At 51.6% G+C, this 25,843-nt stretch overlaps 1 protein-coding gene across 2 annotated transcripts in view; it reads left to right on the forward strand.

Annotated features, from left to right (window-relative positions):
* The window catches only part of RIN3 (Ras and Rab interactor 3), a 132,301-nt gene extending 107,124 nt beyond the window's left edge, over window positions 1-25,177 (forward strand). For both annotated transcript variants that reach the window (XM_043921499.1, XM_043921498.1), the window contains exons 7-10: window positions 851-1,159; window positions 14,429-14,560; window positions 20,808-20,971; window positions 24,005-25,177. In XM_043921499.1, coding sequence (XP_043777434.1) covers window positions 851-1,159; window positions 14,429-14,560; window positions 20,808-20,971; window positions 24,005-24,325 — 926 coding nt within the window. In that variant the 3' untranslated portion in view covers window positions 24,326-25,177. The remainder of the gene's footprint in view (window positions 1-850; window positions 1,160-14,428; window positions 14,561-20,807; window positions 20,972-24,004) is intronic.
* Window positions 25,178-25,843: the final 666 nt, after the last annotated feature.

Raw genomic sequence — 25,843 nt, forward strand, 5'->3', positions numbered from 1 at the left:
CTTCTCCGTTGCTATGTCGAGTAAAGGACTAAAAGAAGCCAGGGCAGGAGGCTATTGACATAAGTCAGGTAAGAGATGATGACGGCCCAGGTCCAGGTGGTAGCCACGCAAATGATGAGGAATCAGGTTTTGGCTATGCTGTATTTTTAAGACTAGAGGCAAATGGATCTGGTAATTGAAAAATACATATTAAGAATAACTCTACTGGGACTTCTTTGGCAGTCCAGGGGTTAAGACTCCACACTTCCACTGCAAGGGGCACAGGTTTGATTTGTGGTTGGAAAATAAAGATCCCAACTTTGTCGTACAACCAAATAATAATAATAATTGTGTGTATATATATATATAATATATTTAATTTTAAAAAAAGAGTAACTCTTTTTTTAAATGTTAAACATTTACTACATTTGACATTTTTTATTTTTATTTTTTTTATTTATTTTTTTTTACATTTGATATTTTTTAAATGTCAAACATTTACTGGGCCCTTAGGCCCTCCAGGTACAGTTGCACAGGTTGTATGTAGACTGCATAACTCCCATGTGAATAGGACCCTTTCAGATTATATACTAATAGGCAGCCCTTTCAGAGTTAAATCTGTGCCAGGCCCTGTGAAAAGCATTAGGATACCACGTATGGGTCCTGGAGGGCTCCTATGCCCTTAGCATTGTGCCTTTCTGTACTACACAGTCTCACCTGGCAGAACTGTGAGCCAAACCTGCCAGGGCTGTGAGTATGCCCTTCCAGGGACCAGGGATGGGGAAGCCACACTGTTGGACAACAAGACCTGGGGGCAGGATCCCTGCCGCTGGTTTCCTCATCCCACCCTCTGGCTCTCACCCACCTATAGAAGCCATTGTGGAGTCTGCCTTGTACAAGAGTGTCCTGAAGCCCCTGAAGGAAGCCATCTACTCATGCCTGCGTGAGATCCACAGCAAGGACGGCTCGCTGCAGCAGCTCAAGGATAACCAGCTGGTTATCCTGGCCACCACTACCACCGACCTGGGTGTGACCACCAGCGTGCCGGAGGTGCCCATCATGGAGAAGATCCTACAGAAGTTCTCCAGCATGCACAAGGCCTACTCGCCCGAGAAGAAGATCTCCATCCTGCTCAAGACCTGTAAGCTCATCTACGACTCCATGGCGCTCGGCAACCCAGGTAGGTGGGCAGCCGGGAGGGGCCCCAGGCTGCATGTTCTCTCTGGGTCCCTGGACCAGCGATGCTGTGTGAGGCTGTGACCCCTTCCCCTCAAGAACTCCAGAGCCATTGAGAGGCATGGGAGAAGCCTTCCCAGATTCAGAGATCTGTTAGGGTGGGAGTAGGCATGGCAGGGGTGGAACTTCTGGGCACCTCTTGTGCTCCCTGGGGGCTGGGAGGAGGACCGTGATTGGCAGCCACACTGGAAGCAGGCAAGGAAGCCAGCCCACACTGTGCCTCCGTATGGATTAGGGAAAGGCACTACCTTTGTTTCCTAGGGCTGCCGTGACACAGTTCCACACACTAGTGACTTAAACAACAGAAGTGTGTTGGCCCACAGTTCTGGCGACTGGCATTTTGAGATCAAGGTATCAGCAGGGCCCTACTCCCTCTAAAGGCTGTAGGGAAGGGCATGTTCCAAGCCTCTCCTCTAGCTTCTGGGAGTTCTTGGCTTGTGGCAGCATCACTCCAGCCTTTGCCTGGTGTGCTGTCTGTGTGTGTGTCTGTGTCCAAATTTCCCCTTTTTATAAAGATGTCAGTCATGCTGGATTAGGGGCCCACCCTCCTCCAGGATGACCTCATCTTAACTAATTAGATCTGCAAAGACCTAATGTCCAAATAAGGTCCCCTGCACTGAGGCCTAGGTCTGCAACATATGGACTTTGAAAGAATACAGTTCAGCCCTTAATGGCCACAGAAATCAGTTACAGAAGTCAGCTGGGCATTTACACTGATCTGGTCAGGTGCACTTGAGCTTGGTTGGGCTGGCTTGAGGGTCCGTGTGAGGGGTCACTTGAAGGCTGGGTGGGCTAAGATGGTCCTGCTTATAGGTTGGGTGGTTGATTGGTTGTTGACCGGTCTGGAAAGGGGGTGACTGGGCCACGTGTTTCTAATTCTGCAGCAGGTTAGCCCAAGCTTGTGCCCACGGTGGTAGCTGGGATCCAAGTGGGCAAGTGCAGCCTGCAAAGTCTCTCGGCCTGGACTTGAACAAGCACAGTGCCACGCTGAACCATTTCACTGACTCACTGAGTCACAAGACTTGCCCAGATTTAAAGGGTGAGGAACTAGACTTTGCTTCATGCTGAGAAGACCTGCAAAGGAACAAAGTAAGGGGTCCAGATGTAGAGAAGGGAATCACTGGGATCACTTTTAATCAGTTTACCACAGCGCTGCTCCAGGCAGACAAGGACAGGCATCACTGCACCGTGGTGCATACCTTAGTGAACAGAATGTTGGCTGCATTTTATCCCCTGATTACCCCTTCAGCTGGATGTCCTTGTACAGTAAGCAACCTGTGTAAACTATACATGACAGCCATGGAAAAGGGAGAATGGAAGGATTGTTACCTCTATAGCCATACAGATGGGTTCAAATTCCTGATCTGTCACTTTCTACCTGAGTGACCTTGAATGATTTACTTAACTCCTTTATAGGACCCAGTTCCCTCATCTCTGGAGGCTGTTTTACAAAGAGGTGAAACTCAGACCCTGACATTTCAGAAGCCACACTTGGTCACTTGTAAATATTAGAAATAGCATGTGTAAAATGTCAGCCTGCCACACATGATGCCTAGCGGTCTTGCCCAATGATGGCTGTTTGAAGGGAGGGGTTATGCATCTGTCTTGGAGAAGGGCAGGCCAGTTTGGCCACAGACCAAATGAAAGTGTATGTGTGAGATTGGGGTATGGTGCAAGGTTATGTCAGTGCTCTGAGCCTCAGCTTCCCCCATGGTAAATGGGCCCAACTACACCCACCTTATGGGGGTGTTGTGGGAGTTAGATGAGCCTGCAGTTTGCATGCAGCCCAGTGGCTGGCACTTGCCAAGGACAATTCCCTATCTCCCCACCTCCACTCCCCCACCCTCCGCCCCATCTGAGCTTCTCGTTTGGGCAGCCATTCTCCCTGCCGTGCGGGGGCTTGGGGCAAAGTCAGGGCCAAGGGCTCTAGAGACCCTGGGATGTTATCAAGGAGGCAGCTTTGGGCCTGTAAGGGGCAGCTGCATCCTCAGCGAGTCCCCCGTTGACTCAGAAACCTTTAGCTTGAACACCCAGTGTCTTGGCAGTGACTTCAAACACCATGAGTTTTGCTGAGAGTGAATTTACTTACTGAAAACTTAGCAGCGAGCAGGGAATGGGGGAGGGAAAAGCTAAATGTGAGGAAGAAGAAGAAGGTCCTTGTCCTCTGCCCTTGCTGGCGGGGGTGGGGCTGGGGGGTGCAGGGAGACAGGAATATCCCTGCTGATTGAGAAGCCAGCTCCAGGCAGAAATTCAAGGCGGGTTCATGGCTCCATGTGAAGATTTCCCACCAGAAACAGCTCCACCAGGAGCAGATGGCTTTCTGTTCAGGTAGCCATTGCTGCCTGAGCACTGGCCATTGAACCAGTGGACTTCCTGTCTCCCCTGTGCCCGGAGCAGGCCTGGGCTGCCCCACTCGGGGCCTCAGCCTCTTCACCTGGGAGGATGCAGGTGAAGAGAAGAGCAGGGATGTGGGGGTTCATTCAAAGACATGCATTTGAACCCAGCTTCGGTGCTGTAGCCTTGGACTTGAATCTCATGGGGCATCTGCTTGTGTATAAAATGTAGATGATACGACCAGCCTCTCAGGTTGCCATGCAGGGCATTGGGAGAGGACCTGGAAAACAAATACCTGGATGGCTCAGGCCCCAAGGAGGTACTAATCTTCCAGAGCCTCCATTTTCTCACTTACAAGGGGGCTGGGAACACCTCTTTTGGGACTGTTGTGAGGCTCAGATGCGACCCGATGTGTACGTGAGCGTCCAGTGGATGAGCGGTTGCAGGAATGACTACCTTCTCACCATGTTCCCCCAAAACATGGAGGCTGAGCCCACTCAGTGGTTTCCAAAGTGGGCATCCCAGGGCCCACCAAAGGGACATGAGGCTGGGCTTTCCCCGGGCAGCCCTGCTGGTCCCTGTTTTATACACAGGGTTCCATCTGGGATTCTGTTTGAAATAACCCGTTCTGCTGCTAAACTTTTTAGTTGTTTTTTTTTTTAAATCTTTCATTTGGAAATAATTCCAGACTTCAAAAACTTCAAGAGCAGGAATAGGACATTAAAATAGAAACATCTACATGCCCTTTGTGGACTGCTAATATCTTAAACATTATTTGCTTTATCATTTTTACCCTCTGTGCATATGTAATTTTTTCCTGAATCATATGAGGGCAGGTGTACATACAGCTTGGCCCTTTACCCCAAGTACTTCTAAAAATTGGGGTATTTCCTCACATAACCACATTAAACTCGTCCGCTTCGTAATTTTACATCAATACGATGTTTTTCTCCACAGCACCTTCTGTACTCCAGGCAGTGATCTGACAGGGCTTTCTTTAGCACTTCCTCCTCCAGCTCAGGATCCAGTGGGAGGGCAGGGATCACATTTCACTGTCTCCTTTTATCTGGAACTTCACAGCCTTTCTTTGTCTTCTATGACATTGACATTTTTAAGGAATACAGCTTTTTCCTCCCCACCCCCCACCTCATTGTTTCTTTGTCATGAAAGTTCCGCATTTTGTGTTTGTCAGATGTTTCCTCATGATGAGACATTTTCAGCCAGATCTCTTAAATTCTCTTCTGACTTGGACCTTCAATGATCTTAGGACCAGACCCTCTACCTCAGGCCTTCTGCTCAAATCCACCCCAGCTCCCCACCCCCTACCCCACCCTGACTCCCCTCATCCCCATCCCCATTCAGCCCGGAGGCTTCCAGCACCTTGCTACTCAGAGTGTGGTCCACAGACCCACAGCGCCCCATGGAAGCCCTGGGAGGCATCAATGACCCCGTGGAGGGCACAAGTCCAGCTTGAGTGCTGCTGGCCTTCACCACTGACCTGCTCTTAGCAGAAAAAAGCCCTTCTTCCCACCAGCCCACATCCCCTACCCCACACCCTGCCCCAGCCCCTCAAGTCCAGGGAGGAAGCTCCACCCACCTGTCTTTCCCATTACACAATGCTGGCAGTAGTAACTGGTACCCGCCAGGCATGGCTGCTGGCAACGTGCTAGGACAGGGGGAAAAGATGGAACTTGGAGACGTGAGATCCTGGGATCATGGGCGAGGCCTTCTTTTCCAGAATGTAGTTGCTGTTAATGCCTGTGATATGGATGGGCCTGGATTCAAGGCTGGGATTTCCTCACTCCAGAGCCTGTGCCTCCAGCACTGTACCGGGCAGCCATCCTGGGAACAGATCCCAGAACTCATAAATCCCCATCAAGTACTTCTTCCAGTGAAGCTAGTTTAGGGCCCGTGTCAGGCAGAGTGGAGAGTTCATGGAGATAGATGGCTTTGGATCGACCTGGCCCTCCTTTCTGCAGCTGGGAGCAGACTGCATGAGGCCTGGTGAGAGCAGTTAGAACATCTAGAATCATCCCTCCCATTACTTTGATAAACAAGCAGTCGCCACCTCTTCGGTATCTAAGATCAGACATTCAAGACTGACCTTGCTGTTGGGGAGAAATAGCTTCAAGTCCAAGAACTCCTCCACTAGAGGAGGGGGAAGGAAAAGAGGAATACAGTGTATGCAGATATGGGGACTCTTTCTAAAAGAATACAAGGAACCTTCTTCTAATATAGGTAAAGAGCAGGCAGCATCCCAGAGGGCAGTGAAGGCCAGGCTGCTGCTTTTTCCTCCTCCTGCAGTAGTCTTTGTAGCTGGTTCAGGGAGACCCCGGGCGTGTGGAACAACAGGCCTGTGACATCTACCGAGGGTAGAAAAGACAGAGAGGAAAGGGCAGGCTGTGGGTTTTTAAAAATCTATGTTAAAAAATTCTAAACTGATTTCTGATGACAAACGTCACTAATGTTTATTGTAGAAAAAGATGATTAGTATTGTGGTAGATTTCTATCTGGTCTCTTTAAAACAGATATAGACAGGCAGGTAAATAGATAATTAGTTAAGGAAATACTTTCCGCTGTAACAAATAAACGCTGCAATCTCTAACTCAATACAAATTTATTTCTCACACATGTAGGTCCAGTTGGATAGAGGAGCGGGACGTGGGCTTCATGCCACATAGTCATCCAGGGATCCAGGCTGGGGGAGGCTTTCTAAGTCCCCTAGGCATTGACGTGCAGGTAACAGAAGAGAGACACGTAGGCAGACAGAGAACCTATGTGCCTGGCCTGGAAGCAAAGAACAACCTTGTTTTTATGCCCCACACCAGAAATGGGGTTCAGGACCTTTAAGATGTCACATTCTGAGGACCCCGTGCTAAGTCTGTTCAGTTGTGTCTGACTCTCTGCAACCCTGTGGACCATAGCCAGCCAGGCTCCCCTGTCCATGGGATTCTCCAGGCAAGAATACTGGAATGGGTTGCCATGCCCTCCTTCAGGGGATCTTCCCGACCCAGGAATCGAACCCGTGTCTCTTATGGTCTCCTGCATTGGCAGGCGAGTTCTTTATCACTAGTGCCACTGAGGATTAGAAGCCACATTACCCTCCTGTCTTGTATAATAACCATGTCTAACATTTCTCACAGTCCAGTAACCCAGCAGGTACCATGTTAATCACTTTCTGTCTTATTTAGGCTTCCCAGGTGGCCCAGTGGTAAAGAATCCACCTCCCAGTGCAGGAGATGTGGGTTCAATCCTTGGGTAGGGAAGATCCCCTGGAGAAGGAAATGGCAACCTACTCCAGTATTCTTGGCTGGGAAATCCCATGGACAGAGGAGCCTGGAGGGCTACAGTCCATGGGGTTTTAGACAGTTGGACAGGACTGAGTGACTAAACGGCAGCAATAACAACATTCTGTCTTATTCCTGAAACATCACAACCACCCACATGAGGCACGGATGCTGTTGTTATCCCCATTTTATAGTCAGGGAAGTTGAGGCGTGGCAAGGTTGAACTTGAGCTCACTTGAGGGTCACAAGTGAGCGGGTGAGTGCTGACCCTGGGACTTGGATCCAGGTCCTGTGCTAAACTGCCATGTTCCCCTGCCTCTCCAGGGCACCCTCAGGTCAGAGATGACCTCAGATAGGCCACACCCAATTACAGTAGCCTCATACGTTTTCCAGCCAGGCTGGGACTTTCAGCTTCGGGTCTCTACGCCCACAGCCTGTGTGGTCGACTGCCTTGTGGGCTGAGCTCCCTAAAGAGGAACTCAGGAGGCCAGAGCAATTTCCTCAAGGATGTGGTGTTGCTCAAAGCAGAACTGAGATGTAAGCAGCGTCTGCAGAAAGCACAAACAGCCTAGCAGGGTCGCTTTGGGAAGCTCAGCGGGAGAGAGGCTGGCTTCTCGTCTCACGTCAGCCACAGGCCATAGGGTACCTCCCTGCCTGGGGCTCTAGCTGTCATCTGTGCAGCTGGAAGTTCAGACTGGACTGGTGGTTTTCAGACTGGTCCCAGAGAACTCTCAAAGTGCTTGGGGATATCTTGCAGGGGAGAGGCGAGTAAATAGGAGGCCAGCACTGCTGTCTGTCTCTGATCAACCAGAGAAGCCAAGTTCTGTATAAAACACCCCTTAACCAAAGGCTTCCACAGCAAAAGTTAGTTTAAAACCTCCTGTTCTAGATGCTCTCTACTTCCTGCCATCCTGTGTTTTTATCAGATAAATTCATTCATTCAACAGTTCAACAGACACTTACTGACAATATGAATGTTAACAGGAAAACCCAGCGCCTGTTTTTAGGATGGTCACAACTCAAGTGGGAGACACGGAGCATTCAACAGGTGACAACCGTGCAGTGAGATAAATGATGTTCATTCAGTGAATGTTTTTATTAAACATCCACTGCTGTTGAGGGGGCTTCCAAGATGGTACAGTGGTGAAGAATCCACCTACCAATGCAGGAGACGCAAGAGACCCGAGTCTGATCTCTGGGTCGGGAAGGTCCCCTGGAGTAGGAAGTGGCAACCCACTCCAGTATTATTGCCTGGGAAATTAACATGGACAGAGGAGGCTGGCAGGCTACAGTCCATGGGGTTGCAGAGAGTCAGACACGACTGAGTGTACACACACACACTATTGAGGTGCTGGATATACATAGTGAACACAGTATGTCCCTGCCCTCATAAAGCTTCCATTCTAGTGGGAAGAAACAGATGATAAACAAGGAACCAGCGCTTCCTGTTTCCTTGGAAGTAGACCATCAGTGCTGAAACAGGCTATCAGGGGTCGGGGAAGTGTGAAGGAGTTCGCCGTTCTGGGTTGGGACATCAGGGGAGGCCTCTCTGAGTTCGCATGTCTTTGTTTTTCCATATTCTGCAATGACAGGGCCAGCAAATCCATTATAAGGGCACTGAACCTAATGGGAGGGGAGTGAGGGTCTTGGGTTAAAGCCTCCTGGAGGAAGGAAGTGGCTTCAAGTGGGAATGGTGCTGGTGGGTCAGGGCCAAAGCAGGTCACAGTCGTGAGTGGCCCCAGGATTGTTGCATAGTCACCCACTTTCCATAAGAGCCCAGTCAGCACACTTAGAGGGGCAGTTATAAGGTGATGTATTCTTTCCTCTTGATCGGGGTCTGCAGGCCAACTCTGGCCCACCACCTGGTTTTATAAATAAATTTGTGTTGAAGCAGCCACGTCCATTCAGTTACATAGCATCTCTGGCTGCTTTTTATACAAATGGCTGAGTTGAATAGTCGGGACAGAGAGCACGTGGTTGTCGTTGTTCAGTTGCTCAGTTGTGTCCGACTCTTTGCAACCCCATGGACTGCAGCACACCAGGCTTCCTTGTCCTTCAGTATCTCCTGGTGAAGAATATCTCCTTTGCTCAAATTCATGCCCACTGTGTCGGTGTTGCTATCTAACCATCTCATCCTCTGCCACCATGTGGCCCGCAGAACTAGAATATCTACTATCCAGCCCTATACAGGGCTTCCCAGGCGGCACTAGTGGTAAAGAACCTGCCCACCAATGCAGGTGATATAAGGGACTCAGGTTTAATCCCTGGATGGGGAGCATCCCCTGGAGAAAGAAATAGCAACCCGCTCCAGTATTTTTTTTTTTTTTTAGTTGGAGGCTAATTCACAACATTTCAGTGGGTTTTGTCATACATTGATATGAATCAGCCATAGATTTACACGTATTCCCCATCCCGATCCCCCCTCCCACCTCCCTCTCCACCCGATTCCTCTGGGTCTTCCCAGTGCACCAGGCCCGAGCACTTGTCTCATGCATCCCACCTGGGCTGGTGATCTGTTTCACCATAGATAGTATACATGCTGTTCTTTTGAAATATCCCACCCTCACATTCTCCCACAGAGTTCAAAAGTCTGTTCTGTATTTCTGTGTCTCTTTTCCTGTTTTGCATATAGGGTTATCGTTACCATCTTTCTAAATTCCATATATATGTGTTAGTATGCTGTAATGTTCTTTATCTTTCTGGCTTACTTTACTCTGTATAAGGGGCTCCAGGTTCATCCATCTCATTAGGACTGGTTCAAATGAATTCTTTTTAACGGCTGAGTAATATTCCATGGTGTATATGTACCACAGCTTCCTTATCCATTCATCTGCTGATGGGCATCTAGGTTGCTTCCATGTCCTGGCTATTATAAACAGTGCTGCGATGAACATTGGGGTGCACGTGTCTCTTTCAGATCTGGTTTCCTCAGTGTGTATGCCCAGAAGTGGGATTGCTGGGTCATATGGCAGTTCTATTTCCAGTTTTTTAAGAAATCTCCACACTGTTTTCCATAGCGGCTGTACTAGTTTGCATTCCCACCAACAGTGTAAGAGGGTTCCCTTTTCTCCACACCCTCTCCAGCATTTATTGCTTGTAGACTTTTGGATAACAGCCATCCTGACTGGCGTGTAATGGTACCTCATTGTGGTTTTGATTTGCATTTCTCTGATAATGAGTGATGTTGAGCATCTTTTCATGTGTTTGTTAGCCATCTGTATGTCTTCTTTGGAGAAATGTCTGTTTAGTTCTTTGGCCCATTTTTTGATTGGGTCATTTATTTTTCTGGAATTGCCGCTCCAGTATTCTTGCCTGGAGAATCCCATGGGCAGAGGAGCCTGGCGGGCTACAGTCCAGAGGGTCACAAAGAGTTGGACGTGACTGAAGCGACTTAGCATGCACAGCCCTTTACAGAAAAAAAATTTGCCAACCTCTCTTTTAGAAAATGCTTCCTAGAAGACAGAACTTTGTTTTTAATCCAGCCACTCATTCGCTGTCACCAGGGCTCTGAGTCACAGACTACGTTTTGTTATTACTAATATCTCTGGTTTGCAGATAAGAAAAGTGAGGCTCAGAGGGCGTGACCCCAGAAAGCACAGCTGGTTCAGTGGCTGAGACAGGGGCCTTCTAGTCCTCGTGGTTTGTGTGACCCAGGCGTGCAGCTTCAGCGTGTTTTTGTCAGAACTCTTCTCCAAAACCTCCCAGCTGATGAAAACATGCATAAGACCCCCAGCCAGCTCTTCAAAATGTAATCAGCTCCCTGCAACATCTACAGATGGAAAACAGATGTGACTTTGGCAAAAAAGAAAGCCAGAATCAGCAGGAAATGCAGGCTGCAGCCCAGCGGGCCTTTCAGAGGCACAGCTTGATGGACTGATCTGTGATCCACCCAAGACAGATGTTCTCATCACAGACCAGTTGTTTTACAACTGTGCCCCCAGCATCTCAGTCCTATCACTTGAGGCCCCGCTGTGTGCAGGGCTGAGCCCCGAGCCCTACGCCTTGGGCTCCAGGCTTTTAAGAAGGAGAATGCAGCACTAACTAGCTCCAGGATATTGGCTGGAAGCCAGTGCCTTTAAATGATGCTTAAAAGTTGTGTTTGTCCACAAGGAGCTCTCAGGTCAGGGAGCCTGTGTGGTTATTTCTTACCACATCAGAGAAGAGAGACCCAGATTCTACTAACCAACCATGGGACTTGGAGCAAATTTCTATATCCCTGAGCCTCGGTTTCCTCATAGTGAGATTGGACGTGATGAATCCAAAGCCACTGGTGTGCTAAGTCAGTGATGGTACGAACCATCTCACGGAAGCTAGTCATCTGCATCTCTTCCCTGCTCCATGTTCATGTTGGTAGCTTGAAGTTGGCCATGGGGGAGATATTTATGCCATGAAAATTGACAAATCCTGCAAAGCAGAGCTTTTTTCCTTCAGAGAGCCCATTGTTGAGCATTCCCAGCACACCACTGTCTAAGGCCCATAATGGATCCTAGTAACCTCCACCATGACCCCAACTGTGGGAGGACATGTGGGGCCAGCTCGCTGTTGGTGTCCTAGACCCCAAGCCCTGTGCTGGAGGCTGGAAATGCTGTGATGGGGCAGAGGCTCAGAGAGGTTAAGTGATTTTCCTAAGCTCACACAGCCTCCATCCCTGCCTTCAGGGAGCTCACAGCTCACAAGAAGGGCAGGCTCTGAAACAGTCAAAGGTCTAGACACTAGAGCAGGAACCATCTATTGAGGATGTGGGAAGACAAGGAGAAGTTAGTAAGGGAAAGGAAGGAAGGGAGGGCGGCTCAGGCAGAGGGAACCGTGTGTGAAGGCGCAGAATAGTGAAAGCGCCCGTGGCGTTCAGCTGCGATTCAGCACAGTAGGTGTTCTTCAGAGTGTGGCAGTGGGTGGCAGAATGCCATCCTGAGTTGGAAGTTGTCCTTCTGAGTTCCCCCTGGGGTGGGAAGGACTCCTGGAGTCTGTGCATAGGCCCGTCTGAGTCAGCGCCAGGCTCGGGCTCTGAGGTCCTGGTGGGAGCTCAGCATTCATTCATTCACACTTAGCCAGCACCATCTCCTGCAAACACCCTGCCTCTCGTTGCTCTGTGCACTGGGGAGACAGAGAGGAAGTTGCTCATGGGTAGGTGGAGGGACAAAGAGATATGAGGTCTAAAGAGTCCCCTGCATGGGGTGGCTGAACACAAAATCGTGGGAACCAAGGAGATGGGCCCCAGAGCCCTTCCTGAGGGTCAGCCGAGATTCTCAAGAAGAGCGTGGGGACAAGGAGAAAAGGGCAAAGCCCGAGGCCGTGGTCTGGAGGGTCCCTTCCCCTTCTCTCTTAAGTCCTCAGACCTTGGGCCAGAGCTGGACGGTCCTTCTGGCTGAATGTCGCTGTCCCCTCAAGCAGGTTTTCTCACCTTGGCGCTGTAGACCTTTGGGGACTGAGTAATTCCTTCCTATGAGGGCTGTAGGTTTTTAGCAGCATCCCAGGATGCCAGTACTGTATGCCAGTAGCAAAAACAACGCCAGACATTGCCAAGTGGCCCCAAAGGGCAGAATCTCCCTGGTTGAGAACCACTGCTCAACGAAATAAACTTTCCTGATTATTGTGTTTGGCGAGTTATCATTGGGTTGGCCAATAAGTTCGTTCAGGTGTTTCCACACTGTCTTGTGGCCAACCCAATAATACAATACCAAGAAAAAAAAATGATATTCTTGGAGGCAGAGTAAAATTTCAATCAGCATGAGTTATAGGTGAATTCCAAAGGGCACCAGACTGTTTCACATCCGTGTTGCCAGACACACCTTGTTCCCTAATTCATAAATCAAACAAGAAAAGAATCTCCCATGTTCCAAGAATTCTAAGTTATCAACATGAAAAACAAACTCCTGGCACAAAGTATTATGTCCCCTGGAAATCTTCAGTTGTCTCAGGCTCAGAAAGGTTATGAAAGACTTTCTCCAAAACTGACTGATCCTGTGCACAGAGACACAGGAAACTTGAAAGAAGTGACCAGAGAGCCTCTGAACACAGACCTGGAAAAAGAGGAACAGTGTTCTTCCTTAGTGGGCATCTCCGTGGAGGTGGTGTCGGAGCACCCCGCCGTAATTCATTTCACAGAATTCTCACCAAAACCTCATAGGGCGTCATGCTATCTGTGTCCATTCACACTTGACCAGAAATGCAGGCTCAGAGAGGTAGAGCAATTAGCTTAAGGTCACACAGCTGGTAAGGAGTGAGATTCATGCCCTGGGTCTGACTCTACTTTTCAACGCTGGGTGTTACCAGCTCCACCGACCAATTCATTTTACGGGTGGAAAAACTGAGGCCACCTCAGAAAGCAGAAGAGAGATGTCAGTAATAGCTCACTTTTCCACTGCGCCCTGTGGGCACTGAAGCACTTTTGTATTCTCTTTCTCATTTTGGTCTCTCAAAAACCATGACAGGCTCTCAGGGCATCTTTGAGGCCCACCTCCACCTGGCTGCTTCCCCAAGGCATGTCAGGAGCTCTGAGCCCAGGAACACTTTCCACAAAGAGTGTGTGTGTGTGTGTGTGTGTGTGTCTATGTGAGTAGCTCCAAGAAAGTACCTTTCAAGGCCACCACACCCTGAACCGCTCAGTCGTGTCCGACTCTTTGCGACCCCATGGACTATAGCCCTCCAGACTCCTCTGTCCATGGGATTTCCCAGGCAACAATATTGCAGTGGGTTGCCATTCCCTTCTCCAGGGAATCTTCCTGACCCAGGGATCAAACCTGGGTCTCCTGCATTGCAGGCAGATTCTTTACCATCTGAGCCACCAGGGAAGCCCCCCCACCCCGCCCCACCCACACAAAGCAGTAGCGATGGATTATTCCTTTCAGAGGTATTTATGTTTTAGAAGAAACCCTCAGGAAAGGGCACTGCTTAACCCAAAAGATGGGCTTCCCACTGAGGTGGCTAAGCGGTAAAAGAATCCACCTGCCAACGCAGGAACTGCCAGAGAGACTCGGGTTCGATCCCTGAGTCAGGATGATTCCTTGGAGGAGGAAATGGCAACCCATTCCAGATATTCTTGCCTGGAAAATCCCTGGGACAGAAGAGCCTGGCAGGCTACAGTCCATGAAAGAGTCGGACATGACTGACCACACAGCCCAAAGAATGCAGGTTGGAGGGGGAGCTTCAGGCCTTGTGGCATCTGGTCGAGGGAGGGCTTCGCTTTTGCAGGTGGGCTGGAAGACATGGTCACAGAGACAGGGAGCCTCCCCAGAAGACATCCATCTGAGACAGACAGCTGCTCCTGGGTGGGTCCTTGAAATGTGACCTGATCTTGACTGAAGAGGGTGGAGGGGAAGAGCTGGGAAAAGGGAAGGGGCTGGTCTTGCCCACCCAGCAGAGGGCACCTTTCTCGGTTCCTTCTTCCAAAACCCAGGCTGTGTCTCAGGTCTTCTGACGAGGCTGATCTTAGGCTCGCCCCATGTCCTGAGAGTCAGGAGAAAACAGGAAGCTTCCTCTTCTGGGGTGACCACCGCCCACCCACCCAGCAAACACTGATCCTTGCCCTGGGCAGGGAGCAGCTCCCAAGGAGAGCCTCGCACTCACCACCTTCCACCTCCTTCCTCTCCCAGGGAAGCCCTACGGGGCAGACGACTTCCTGCCGGTGCTCATGTATGTCCTCGCCCGCAGCAACCTCACAGAGATGCTTCTCAACGTGGAATACATGATGGAGCTCATGGATCCCGCCCTGCAGCTGGGGGAGGGTGAGTGACTGTGCCAGACCCATCTCCAGACTCCCGGGGCCCATCACCCACCCCTGACCCAGCCTCACCAGGGGCTCGCTGGGCAGCTCAACCCAAACTTCCTGGATACCAGATTCCTGGGGCATGACACGGTACCTAACACAGTCCCTATCCCGGGGGAGCTCACAGACTAGCAGGGGAGCTGGGCCAGTAAAGAGACCTCGTCACCAAGGCTTGTCAAGGGAGGCCCTGAGGGCACCAGAGCACAGTACTAAGTCTGTGCAATCAGAGAAGGCTTCCTGGAGGAGGTGATGTCTGAGCTGAGCACTGAAGGATAAACAGCGACCAGTCAGATAAAGAAGGACAAAAGGCCATCTTCGCAGAGGGAACAACCATTGCTGGCAGTATAAACGATAAGGGAAAGATGGTCAAGTTCTTAGACAGAGCTGGCCCTGGGGACTCTCAGGCTGTCACTCATCCAGTGCTGGTAGGAAGAGAGCAATGCTGTGGACAAGAGGCCATGCACTCTCCTGGATGAGGAGGGTGGGAGTGTAATTCATCACACCCTCACTTTCCCTTCCCTTTCCTCCTTCCCATCACTTCCTTCCACCCACTTAGCCTCGGCCACCCCTCCACCAAGAATCCCTGAGGGGCAGCCAGCCCAGATAGCAGCTCTGAGGGAGCCCTGAGCCGCCCTCTGAGACATCACCCCCAAAGGATGGAGAGAGACTCTCAGGCCCCCGGTGGCCCCTTTGGGCTTTGTGGTTCTTGAGATAAGCTGGCCCTCTTTGCATCTGTTTGCCTTTTTAGCCCATGTTGGTCTCTGGGGTGACAGTATGACGTGTCTAGTCCTGTGAGTTTTTGGCAGCTCAGGGAAGCATGTAAAGCCACAGAGGATTGGCCCAGCCCTGTGGACTGTTGTGGGGGTCTTAGAGACAGTGTCAGGGAAAGCCCTTTGCGGAGTGGAAGGATGGAGCGAGGCTGTGGGGCTCCGCACTGGGTCTGAGCCCCGGCCGGCCAGTTCCAGGGCAGTGGTCGGCCATGCCCTGGCCACAGTGACCCCTGCTGCATCCACAGCCTCAATCTCTGCTGCCAAGTAGGGCTCCACTCCAGGCATGGTGGCACACAGCGGGGACAGGCCAGGGACATCCTTGGCCCAACTACCCTCTACTTATGGACATGAACCGCCCCCCACTCAATCCTGCCATAACCTCCTGAGATCCTTCTTCCTGAAACCCACAGAGGGGGTTCAGGTGGGAAAGTTGGAATCCTGTGAGCAGGAGAGCTAGTCTGTTTTAGGGCTTCAGTAAGCACTGTTTTTTTAACTGCAGTATAGTTGATTTACAATGTTGTGTTAGTTTCAGGTATTCAGCAAAGTCGTTCAGTTTTATGTATTTTTTTTTCAGATTATTTTCCATTATAGGCTATTACAGGATATTGACTAAAGTTCCCTGTGATATACAGTAAATCCTTGTTGCCTACCTATTTTATATACATGGCGATATGAAGTATTTTTGAGACAAGCCAAATACAAATAAATACATAAAGATCTTAAACTTGGGTCACTGTTTCTGACCCAAAACACTGCCTGGATACCCTGCCCACTACCCCTTTACAGACTTAAGAGTCAGGGCCCCCTGCCCCACCTCTGGCACCATGGGGAAATTTCTAAGGAATTCTATGGGGTGTTTGCTGGAAGGAAAAATGGCAGGAGGTGGACTGGGTGGCATGCATGCCCCCTTGCCCCTCTCTCTGTTCCTACTCCCAGAGCCAGAGTGGGAGGTCACAGCACCCAGGACAGCCCAGCCTCACAGGCGTTGGACTCCGGCAGAAGGACAATTTGGGGGTCTCCAGAATGGGTAACCCAAGTCTGCCAGTCGACAGACTTCCATCTAGACATATCTGGGCCCAAGAGCAGGCGACAGAGCCCTGGGGGGGCCGGGGGGTGGGGTTGTTCTTGAGTTTCCCCCGCTTTACTCTCCTGTCTTCACCAGGTGGTGGCCCAAAGGGTGCTCCACATCACTGAAGGCTTGGAAGTACAGTAAAAAGAGGGGCTTGCCTGGGAATTTCCTAGTGGTCCAGTGGTTAAGACACCACGCTCTCACTGCCAAGGGCCTGGGTTCAGTCCCTGCTGGCAGATCCCCACCCCTGGTGCTCTGCAGAGTCAGACATGCCCGAACTAGGGGCAGGCTCCAGGAAGTCCCTACTCTTGAGAACTTCAATTACTCCATATGGCTCAGGGGTAAAGAATCTACCTGTAATGCAGGAGACATAGGAGACCTGGATTGGATCCCTAGATTGGGAAGATCCCCTGGAGGAGGGCATGGCAACCCATTCCAGTATTCTTGCCTGGAAAATCCAATGGACAGCGGAGCCTGGCGGGCTATAGTCCAAAGGGTTGCAAAGAGTTGGACACGACTGAGGGACTAAGCTCACACACACACACACACACACACACACACACACACACACAAGAGGAAAACTAACGCAGAGTATAGAAAAAAGAGCAGTTTGGAGGCTGGATTTTGGTCCCAGTTCTGCCTCTGACTGGCTGGAGACCTCAGGCAAGCTACTTAACTTCTGTGGCTTGGGAAAGGGAAGACGTGGGAATAGATTTGGGTTTTCAGACCATCTGGGCACTCCAGCCTTCTGAAGAAGCAGCTGGAGGCAGGAGGAGAGTTGGAACAGGCTTCCACCTTCCTGTGTTTCACAGGCTGGACAGATCTGAACTCGCCTGAAGCCGTATAAGACCTTCATGTTCTTCCAACTGGTTTCACATGCTGTAATTTGGCAAAAACCAGGGAGAGAGTCCCAGTTTCTTGTAGCAGGCTTCTAGAGATTGAGAGATCAGGGACTTCCTGCACCAAGCAGAGAGTACTTGGACACTGGGCCGATGGGACCCTGGCCCCTTTCTCCCCTCCCACCTTCTGCAGCGTCCATCACTCTGGGCAGTTACAGGGCTGATGGGAGACCCAGGCAGCTGCTGGGCACCTGGCTGGAGCCAGCTCAAAATACAAACTCTCCCAGAAGCACCCTCATAGACTCCTTTACCCACATCCTCTCTGCACACTGGCTGACAGCTGGCCATGCTGATCTAATAATATCTTACCAGAGGCAATGAGCATCAGGAGCACACTGGCCCAGAAGAGAACTGCCCAGCTTCAAAACTCACGTGCAGAGTCACCTGCCACCTAGTGGTCATGATGGGAACTGCAGAGGACCCCAAGTCCAAGATTAGTGGTCTAGGAGAACCAGGAGGCTGTGGAAAAAGCAGGTCGTGAGCAAGCAGGTGTGTGCTGGCAGGGCTAGACTTCCTCCCTTTGCCCAAGAAGGTGGGGAACCTCCGGAGCACCTCCCTTAGGTCACCTAACCACCATGCGTTACTGAGCACTGCACGTTACATGTGTTCATCTCTTTTCACTACATTTGATGGGATCTGTGGATGAGGAAATGGAAGGGCAGAGGACACTAATTCACCTGAAACACAGGGCTGCCTGCTGAAGGCTGAGACCTGGACCCTGCTCTGTGACTCCAAATCTGAACATTCGCAGTCAGCGCACTGCAGTCAGTTCCCCCCTTACCAGCCAGGGGGACGTGATCACCACGGGAAACACGACCATGGGGGATGCCAGCTAGAGGACAGGGACTCTCGGCCAGCAAGGGCTGGAGGCAGCAAGGCTTCCTGGAACACACGGGCTTTGAGCTGGGCTGGAATAGGAGAGCCATGGGAGTTCTACTGGCCCTTCTCTGATAAGGGGCACTAAGCCAAGCTCCGTGTTGGCCTTGATATTGTTTTTGTTGCTGTTTAGTCGCTAAGTTGTGTCCGACTCTTTGCGACCCCATGGACTGTAGCCCTCAGGCTCCTCTGTCCATGGGATTTCCCAGGCAAGAATACTAGAAGGGGTTGCCATTTCTTCTCCACGGACTCTTCCCCACCCAGGGATCTAACCCACATCTCCTGCATTGGCAGGCAGATTCTTTACTGCTGAGCCACCATGGAAGCCCTGGGCTTGACATCCCTATTTCAAAAACTGTCTCCTTCCTGCACTGCCATGAAAGGGCGAGTAATCCTGTGGCCACAAACCCCTTTATCTCATCCCCTACTCACCCCAGGCAGGCTGTGAACTTTTCCCATATTGGCTGTGGAATTTGTAGCAATATGTAGGCAGCTTCATCCAGTGTAGCAGTTAGGAATGCTATGGGCTACAAATAACTCACTACATAACTAATAATGGTTTAAATCAGAGTAAGGGACTAGTTTGTCTCTTGCATCAAGAAGTCCTGGGTTGTTGGTTTTTTTTTTTTTCCATTTTGTAACTGCCTTATTGAAAAGCAAGAGCCCTTCCATTCCGGGCCTCCTCATATTGTAGGTGTTTCCTGCCAAATTGGGGAGATTGTTTGTATTTTAATTTTGTAATCTGTGACTCTGTACAGATTGTTGAAGGTTTCTCAATTCTGTGGGGTCTCCTTAGAATTATGTGACTTTGCATGTTGCAATGTCTCATCACATAGATGAGACAGCCCAAATTTCACAGCTCTTAATAAATTATCTGAATGAGAAAAAGAAGTCTTGGGGTAAGCAACTGATAATGATGGCAGTTTTTATCCCTGCCATCAAGAAATTGTAGACCCAACTCTTTCCATTGTTCTTTAGGATGTGAACCTTTGTCTTTGTGCCTATCACCTCTGATCACAAAACAGCTGCTGTGCCTCCAGGCTCACCTCTGTGTTCCAAACAGGAGGAAGGGAGGCAAACCAAAACCTGACAAGATATATCAACTAAGTTTGTCCCTTACTAAAGGCTTTCCTGGAAGCCCCACCCAGGGACTTCCACTTATATCTATGTAGAAGGCAGAATGGGGTCTCCTGACCTGTACCTCAAACTGAAAGAGATTTTGGGAAATGAGCATTTTCAGTTGTGTTACTTACCCCAAACAAGTAGCGTTCAATTAATTAGGAAGAAAAAGAAGATGGGACTTGGGGGGCTCACTGGCAGATGACCGTCATGTCAAAAATCACTGCTCTGCTCTGTGATGACCTAGAGGGGTTAGGATTAGGCAGGGGGTGGAAGAGAGGCTCAAGAGGGAGGGGAAATATGTATACATATAGTTTACACACTTTGTTCTACAGCAGAAATTAACACAACATTGTAAAGCAATTATACTCCAATTTAAAAATTAATTTTAAAAAAATTTTAACTAAGAATAAATAAATCATTGCCCTGGTACCCAAAGCACTGAGGAGCGGCCTGGTGAGTGGGAGGGAAGCCCAGGAAGCTCAGCAAGACCTTGGCCAAGTCACCCCACCCCCTCTAGAGTGAGGGGCGCTACAAGGCCAGTGCTCCTCACGCATTTTAACCAAAGCCTCCAACAAGCCAAGGAGGGTAAATTTATAAGTATATGTGCAAATTATTATCTTTAATCATAAAACTTCATGCAAATTTTTCAGTCTGAAGGTGGCACTGCTGGTAAACAAACTGCCTGCCAATGCAGGAGACATAAGAGACACAGGTTCAATCCTTGGGTCTGGAAGAAGAGGAGGGAATGGCCACCTACTCCAGCATTCTTGTCTGGAGAATTCTATGGGCAGAGGAGCCTGGCGGGCTACAAGTCCATAGGGTCGCAAAGAGCCGGACACAACTGAAGCAACTTAGCACACATGCATGACATATTTCAAAAATTAAATTACCTTAGGAAACATTAGGTATTAGGAATATGTATGAATTAAGATAAAAAGAAATGGAGAAACGAAGGATGCAAATTTTTTACTTTCTTGAAATTATTAAAAGTGTGTAATCATATGAACATGATTAACATTTCTCCACATATTTTTAAGTTTTTTATTTTTTAAATAAAATGTATATGACACCTAGAGAGAGGTCTCCTGCCCGCCCATGTCTTGAAGGCACTGCTTTCCCCACCCTAAAGACATCCATGGCTGTCAGTTTCTTGTGTATCTTTACATTTTAAAACTAAAAACTCACTTTAAAGCATCAGTTTAAAAATAAGCAAGAGTTGCGTCCCAAAGGGGAGCCAGCGACAAGCTTTGAGCAGAGCCTTACGGCTCAGGGAGCTTTTGATTCTGCGGTGGACACGGGTCTGAATCTCAGCAAGTGACCAACCTCCAGGCAGCACGTGCCTCGGGCCGGCGGCGGTGGGTGGGGCTTGGAGAGGTGGGCGGGGCGGCCGAGCCTGGACCGGCTCCCGGCCTTTGCGGGTGGGTGGAGGCGGTGGTCCGGGCTCAGCCTCCACACCCTTGCCTGTTGTAGGTTCCTACTATCTGACCACCACCTACGGGGCCCTGGAGCACATCAAGAACTACGACAAGATCACGGTGACCCGGCAGCTGAGCGTGGAGGTGCAGGATTCGATCCACCGCTGGGAGCGCCGGCGCACGCTCAACAAGGCTCGGGCCTCCCGCTCCTCCGTGCAGGTGGGGCCTGGGACCGAGAGGGTGGGAGGGGACCGGGGAACCTTGCTCCCGGACCATCCCTACTGCCTGCCAGTTCTGGAGCCTGCCTCCGCCGACTGGCTGCTCTGGCCGGCCCGCCCAGCCCCCAGGGAGCTGGAAGGCGTCCACGTGGGGAGCAGTGGCCCTGAGCTCCGGGCCTGCAAGTGTGTGCCGGGTTAGGGGCTGGGGACGACAAGTTGAGGGCTGGAGACTAGAGAAGTATCAGCGAGCATCGGCATTTCAGTTGGGCACACAAGACAAGGCTAGGAAGAAGGAGACCTTCACCCACCGTTCCTCAGCATCTGTGATGTCTGAGCTGGCTGCTAGGGCTGGAGATGGGAACAGTGGTTTGTCCCAGTTAAAAAGCCTGGGAGCTAATCTACAGCCTTGCCACTCGGTGCCCAGACAAATGCAGCAGCTGCCAAGGGTCCCCCTGCCCCTAGCCTGCCCCTCTCCAACCCACCCACCCATCCTTCCCCACTTCTGTCTGTACAGACTCAGGGTTCAAACGCCACTGGTGGCCAGACTCCTGCCCCGACCCATCCCATTATCCCACACCCCCGAGGCTGCATCAGATCAATTCATTTCAGCTCAGTAGCTCAGTTGTGTCCGACCGTTTGCGACCCCATGGACTGCAGCATGCCAGGCTTCCCTGTCTATCACCAACTCCTGGAGCCTCCTCAAACTCATGCATCAGAACAGCTATGAACACGCTGAGCTCAACTCCCTAGGGCTTAGCCTCTCTGCCCATGCTGGTCCATTTCCCCTTCCTCACTGGCTACCACTGCCCATCCTCAGTTTCTCCAACAACCCCTCCTCTGAGAAGCCTTCCCTGACACCCCCCCCATCTGCCCCCCATTCCCTATGGCATGGGTTAGAAGTGCTTCCTGCTGCTACTTCTTCTATTGCAGCACATATACCCTGTACTGTAACCATCTATGTATAAAGCTGTAACCCTGAGAGAGCAGACCCTATTGCTGACATGTCTCAGGGGGTCCAAGCCCAGGGCCTGGGACAGAGTGGGACTGGGGAGTACGCACAGTGGCAGGAGTTAGGACAGTGAACCAAGCCGCAGTCCAGAGCTGTGAATAGGTCTACAGACTCACTTCCCTGGCACCCAGAGCACACTGGACCTGAAGCCCATGCCTGGCTGCTTTCCAAATGGCCTTTCTGTAACTAGGAGAGCCCAGGCCTGGGTGGCAAGAGGCTCACGGTATGGACCCAGCTCTGTACTAGCTTGCTATGTGACCCCAAGCCGTGTCTAAGTCTCTCTGGGACGCAGATTTCCTGTCAGCACAGGGGGACTCTGGACCATTTGAGCTCTGCCTCCCCAGTACATGTTCTAACATCAGCCAAGCTGATGTCCCTCCTCCTCTAATCAGTGGTGTCTTGATAATGTTTATTAACTGGTTCTCTGGGGAGAAAGAAAAAAAAAAAGGCTCTGATCTTTGATTCTGTCAATTTCCATGGTATTACTATAAATACTGCCACCATGGCTGATTTCAAGCTACTAACTTGGCATCACAGAACTTGGAGTTGGGAAGAGATGCACACAGTTGGCTGTCTCAAGCTGGTATGAGCCAGCATAAGTTGGCGATTACAGCTGCAGCACACCAGCATTCCCTCCTGCCTTCTGGGGCAGCTGCCCCTCCACCAACTCTTGGAATATGAGCTCTTGGTCCAAGGATGACCCTCGCATTCCTTCCTTCTTGCTTCTGCCTCGTGGATTCCCAATGCTGAGCATCTGTGAGTCCCACTAAGGAGGCAGAGCTCAGGAAGAGGCTTGGGATGAGACTTATCAGCACTGTTTCTGGGGTCTGAGGAGGGCACCACTGCCTGCCCCCTTCCCAGTGCCTCCTCTGCACCGCACACCCTTACCCGTGGAGCCAAAGCCCAGAGCCTGAGAATCATCGGATGTCAAGGGCCCTGGGGAGGCCTGATGGTGGCTGAGGACAGCACAGCAGCCACTGAGACCCAGGGAAGCGGGCTGGGCCTTCCCCTCCCAGGAAAAAAAAAAAAAAGAAGTGATCCCAGGGACTCTTGACCCAGAGCCTGGCACTGCTCTGTAGTCATTAATTATCTCCTTTCGAGAACTGGGCGGTGTCATCAGGAGCCCGCTGTGCTCTCACCGTCCTTCCACAAGGGGGCAGCCCTGCACACACACTTCCTGCCCGGCCTCTGGGCCCTTGGGGGAAAGGGGACTCTTACAGGCTCTGAGCTAGTTTTCTGTGCTCCACCCCCAGGCACAGAATATGGACTTCTGATTTTATCTCCAGTTTATAGTTGAGGAAATGGAGACTCAGAGAGGTCAAGGTCACACAGTAAGTGGGAGCAGATTCAAAGCCAGGCAGGGACTCCTTCCACGGTCTCTGGTGGACCCAGGTGTGAGTGTGCTGTTTTGTGCAAGCACTCCCCATCTCTTTCCCCCAAGTCTTCTCCCCCGCCCTTCCCTGCCAGCCTGCTCCTGGGAACACCACCTCTCCCCATCCCCAGGCCCCTCCAGCCCTAGGGCCTGAACTGTTCAGCCTGCCGTAGCTGCTTCAGTTGAGCCATGGAATGCTGGGGGCGGGTCTGAATCTTTGATTTTATTTATGCTGCCCCGCGTGCCCAGCAGGGTGCCTGGAATGCAGGGGGACTCCGGGAAGAAGAGAAAGTGAAAAATAAGATTTTTTCAATGACGGCAAGCCCACGGACTGGCCACCAGGGGGCGCGCTCACTCCTTGTCCAGACTCCAGGCCAAGCGACTGACCCAGTGAGAGCCGAGGCTCAGAGAGGGAGGGTCTTTGCCTGAGGTCACACAGCAAGGTCAGCCGCAGGTGCCCCGACGGCCAGCCTCACGACCCCTCCTGCCATCCATCCGCTGTCTATGGAGAGGAATCGGGGGGCCCAAAGAGGACAAGGCCATGCAGCTTCTGTCCAAGCTCCCAGCATCAGGGCGAGGGTGAGACAGGCCGTGGGCTTGGCCCCGCCGGTAACCGTGACGCGGTAGGACTTCATCTCCGTCTCGCCCCGCAGGACTTCATCTGCGTGTCGTACTTGGAGCCGGAGCAGCAGTCGCGGACGCTGGCATCGCGGGCGGACACGCTGGCCGAGGCGCTGTGCGCCCAGTGCGCGGAGAAGTTCGAGGTGGTGCAGCCCCAGGACTACCGGCTCTTCGTGCTGGTGGACGGCCGCTGCTTCCAGCTGGCCGACGAGGCGCTGCCGCACCGCATCAAGGGCTACCTGCTGCGGAGCGAGCCCAAGCGCGACTTCCACTTTGTGTACCGGCCCTTGGACGGCGGCGGGGGCAGCGGGGGCCCGCCCTGCCTCGTGGTGCGGGAGCCCAACTTCCTGTGAGCCCGGGGCCGCGGCCCTTCCGACGGCAGTGTCCACCCAGGCGGGGACGCCGGCCGACCGGCCTGCACCCTCGACCCCCAGACTCACACGCCCCCACTCACACATGCACACGCACAGACACGCGCGCGCGCACACACATACACACTTCCAACAGGGATGCCCACACGTTGCCCCGTGTTTGCAGCCTACTGAGCGCTCCTGGGCCACCGTGGCAGGACCATTGTGTAAACAACGTGATCCGTGGCCCCGGCGTGCTCCCAATAGGAGGGCGGGAGCCGGGAGAGGCCTCGTCCTTCATTAGGCAGAAAGGGAAACGGAAACTCAGAAAGGACCCTCCAGCCCCCCGCAGCACCCAGAGCCCAAGCTCTGCCCCTGTTCACAGACAGCCCCTCAGGCCAGTCCGTCTGTCCCGCGCCGCCCGCCCTTACCCCATGCCCACGCGATCCCCAGCCTTTCCCCGGGAGGGCTCAGGTTTCCCCAGGACCGTCCTCAGGAGGAGTGGCCTGGCCACAGCGGCCCCGCCCCCATGGAGCTGGACTGGTTTGGACCGGCCCAGCATCTCAGGAGCATCTCAGGGTGCCTGAGGAGACAGGCCCCTCACCCCTGCGTCAGAGCCAGCCCTCAGCCATCCGCACTCTGCGTGCTACCCGTAGCTCCCCAGCCCCTCCGGAAGCAGCCAGACGTACAGTGGGACCTCCGAGCGAGGCCAGCTTCACAGCTACGTGGACGAGCCCAGCCTTGGCCACAGGGGACATTGTTCAGGGCCCTCTCCTTGGTGGGCACCCCAGGACTGTGGCGTTTGTGGCAAGAGACACTGTGTGGGGAGTGTTTTAATAAAAGCCCTTTTGAAAATGGCATCTTCTTTTCTCAAAGGGCTAGATCTGCTCAGGCAGCCAGCCCTCCCCGTTAACAGCCTAATCCCCCTGCAAGGTGGAGTTCAGAAAAGCACCTCCTTTCCACTGAGCGCCCTATTTTTTTTTTTTTTTTTTTTTTGACAGAATCTATAGGTTTCTCAGCTGGCACTAGTGGTTAAAAAAAAAAAAAAAAAAAACCTGCCTGCCAGTGCAGGAGACAAACATGAGTTCAACCCCTGGATTGAACTGGAGGAGGGCATGGCAACCCACTCCAGTATCCTTGCCTGGAGAATCCCCATGGACAGAGGAGCCTGGCGGGCTACAGTCCATAGGGTCACAACGTGTCGGACACGACTTAAGCAACTTAGTGCGCACGCATAGCACACTCAGCCTTCAGGGCCCTGGGCTCTGTCTGCCCCTCAGCCTGGTCATTTCCTTTCTTCCTCACACCCACACTTCCGTCATTCCTGCCTCTGCTGCCTATCCCAGGAATACCGTTCCATACCATCTTTGCCTGGTCAAACTCCTATTTATCCTTCAAAGCCCATCTCCTCCAGAAAGCCTTCTCTGACTTTCTAGGGTGCCGGCCAGATAGTCCTTGTCCATGTCCTTCAGCCCTATGGGCTCATCTCTGTCACAAGAGATAGCTCATTGAATTGCATCT

The sequence above is a fragment of the Cervus elaphus genome, chromosome 13 (assembly GCF_910594005.1).
Source record: "Cervus elaphus chromosome 13, mCerEla1.1, whole genome shotgun sequence".
Lineage (NCBI taxonomy): Eukaryota > Metazoa > Chordata > Mammalia > Artiodactyla > Cervidae > Cervus > Cervus elaphus.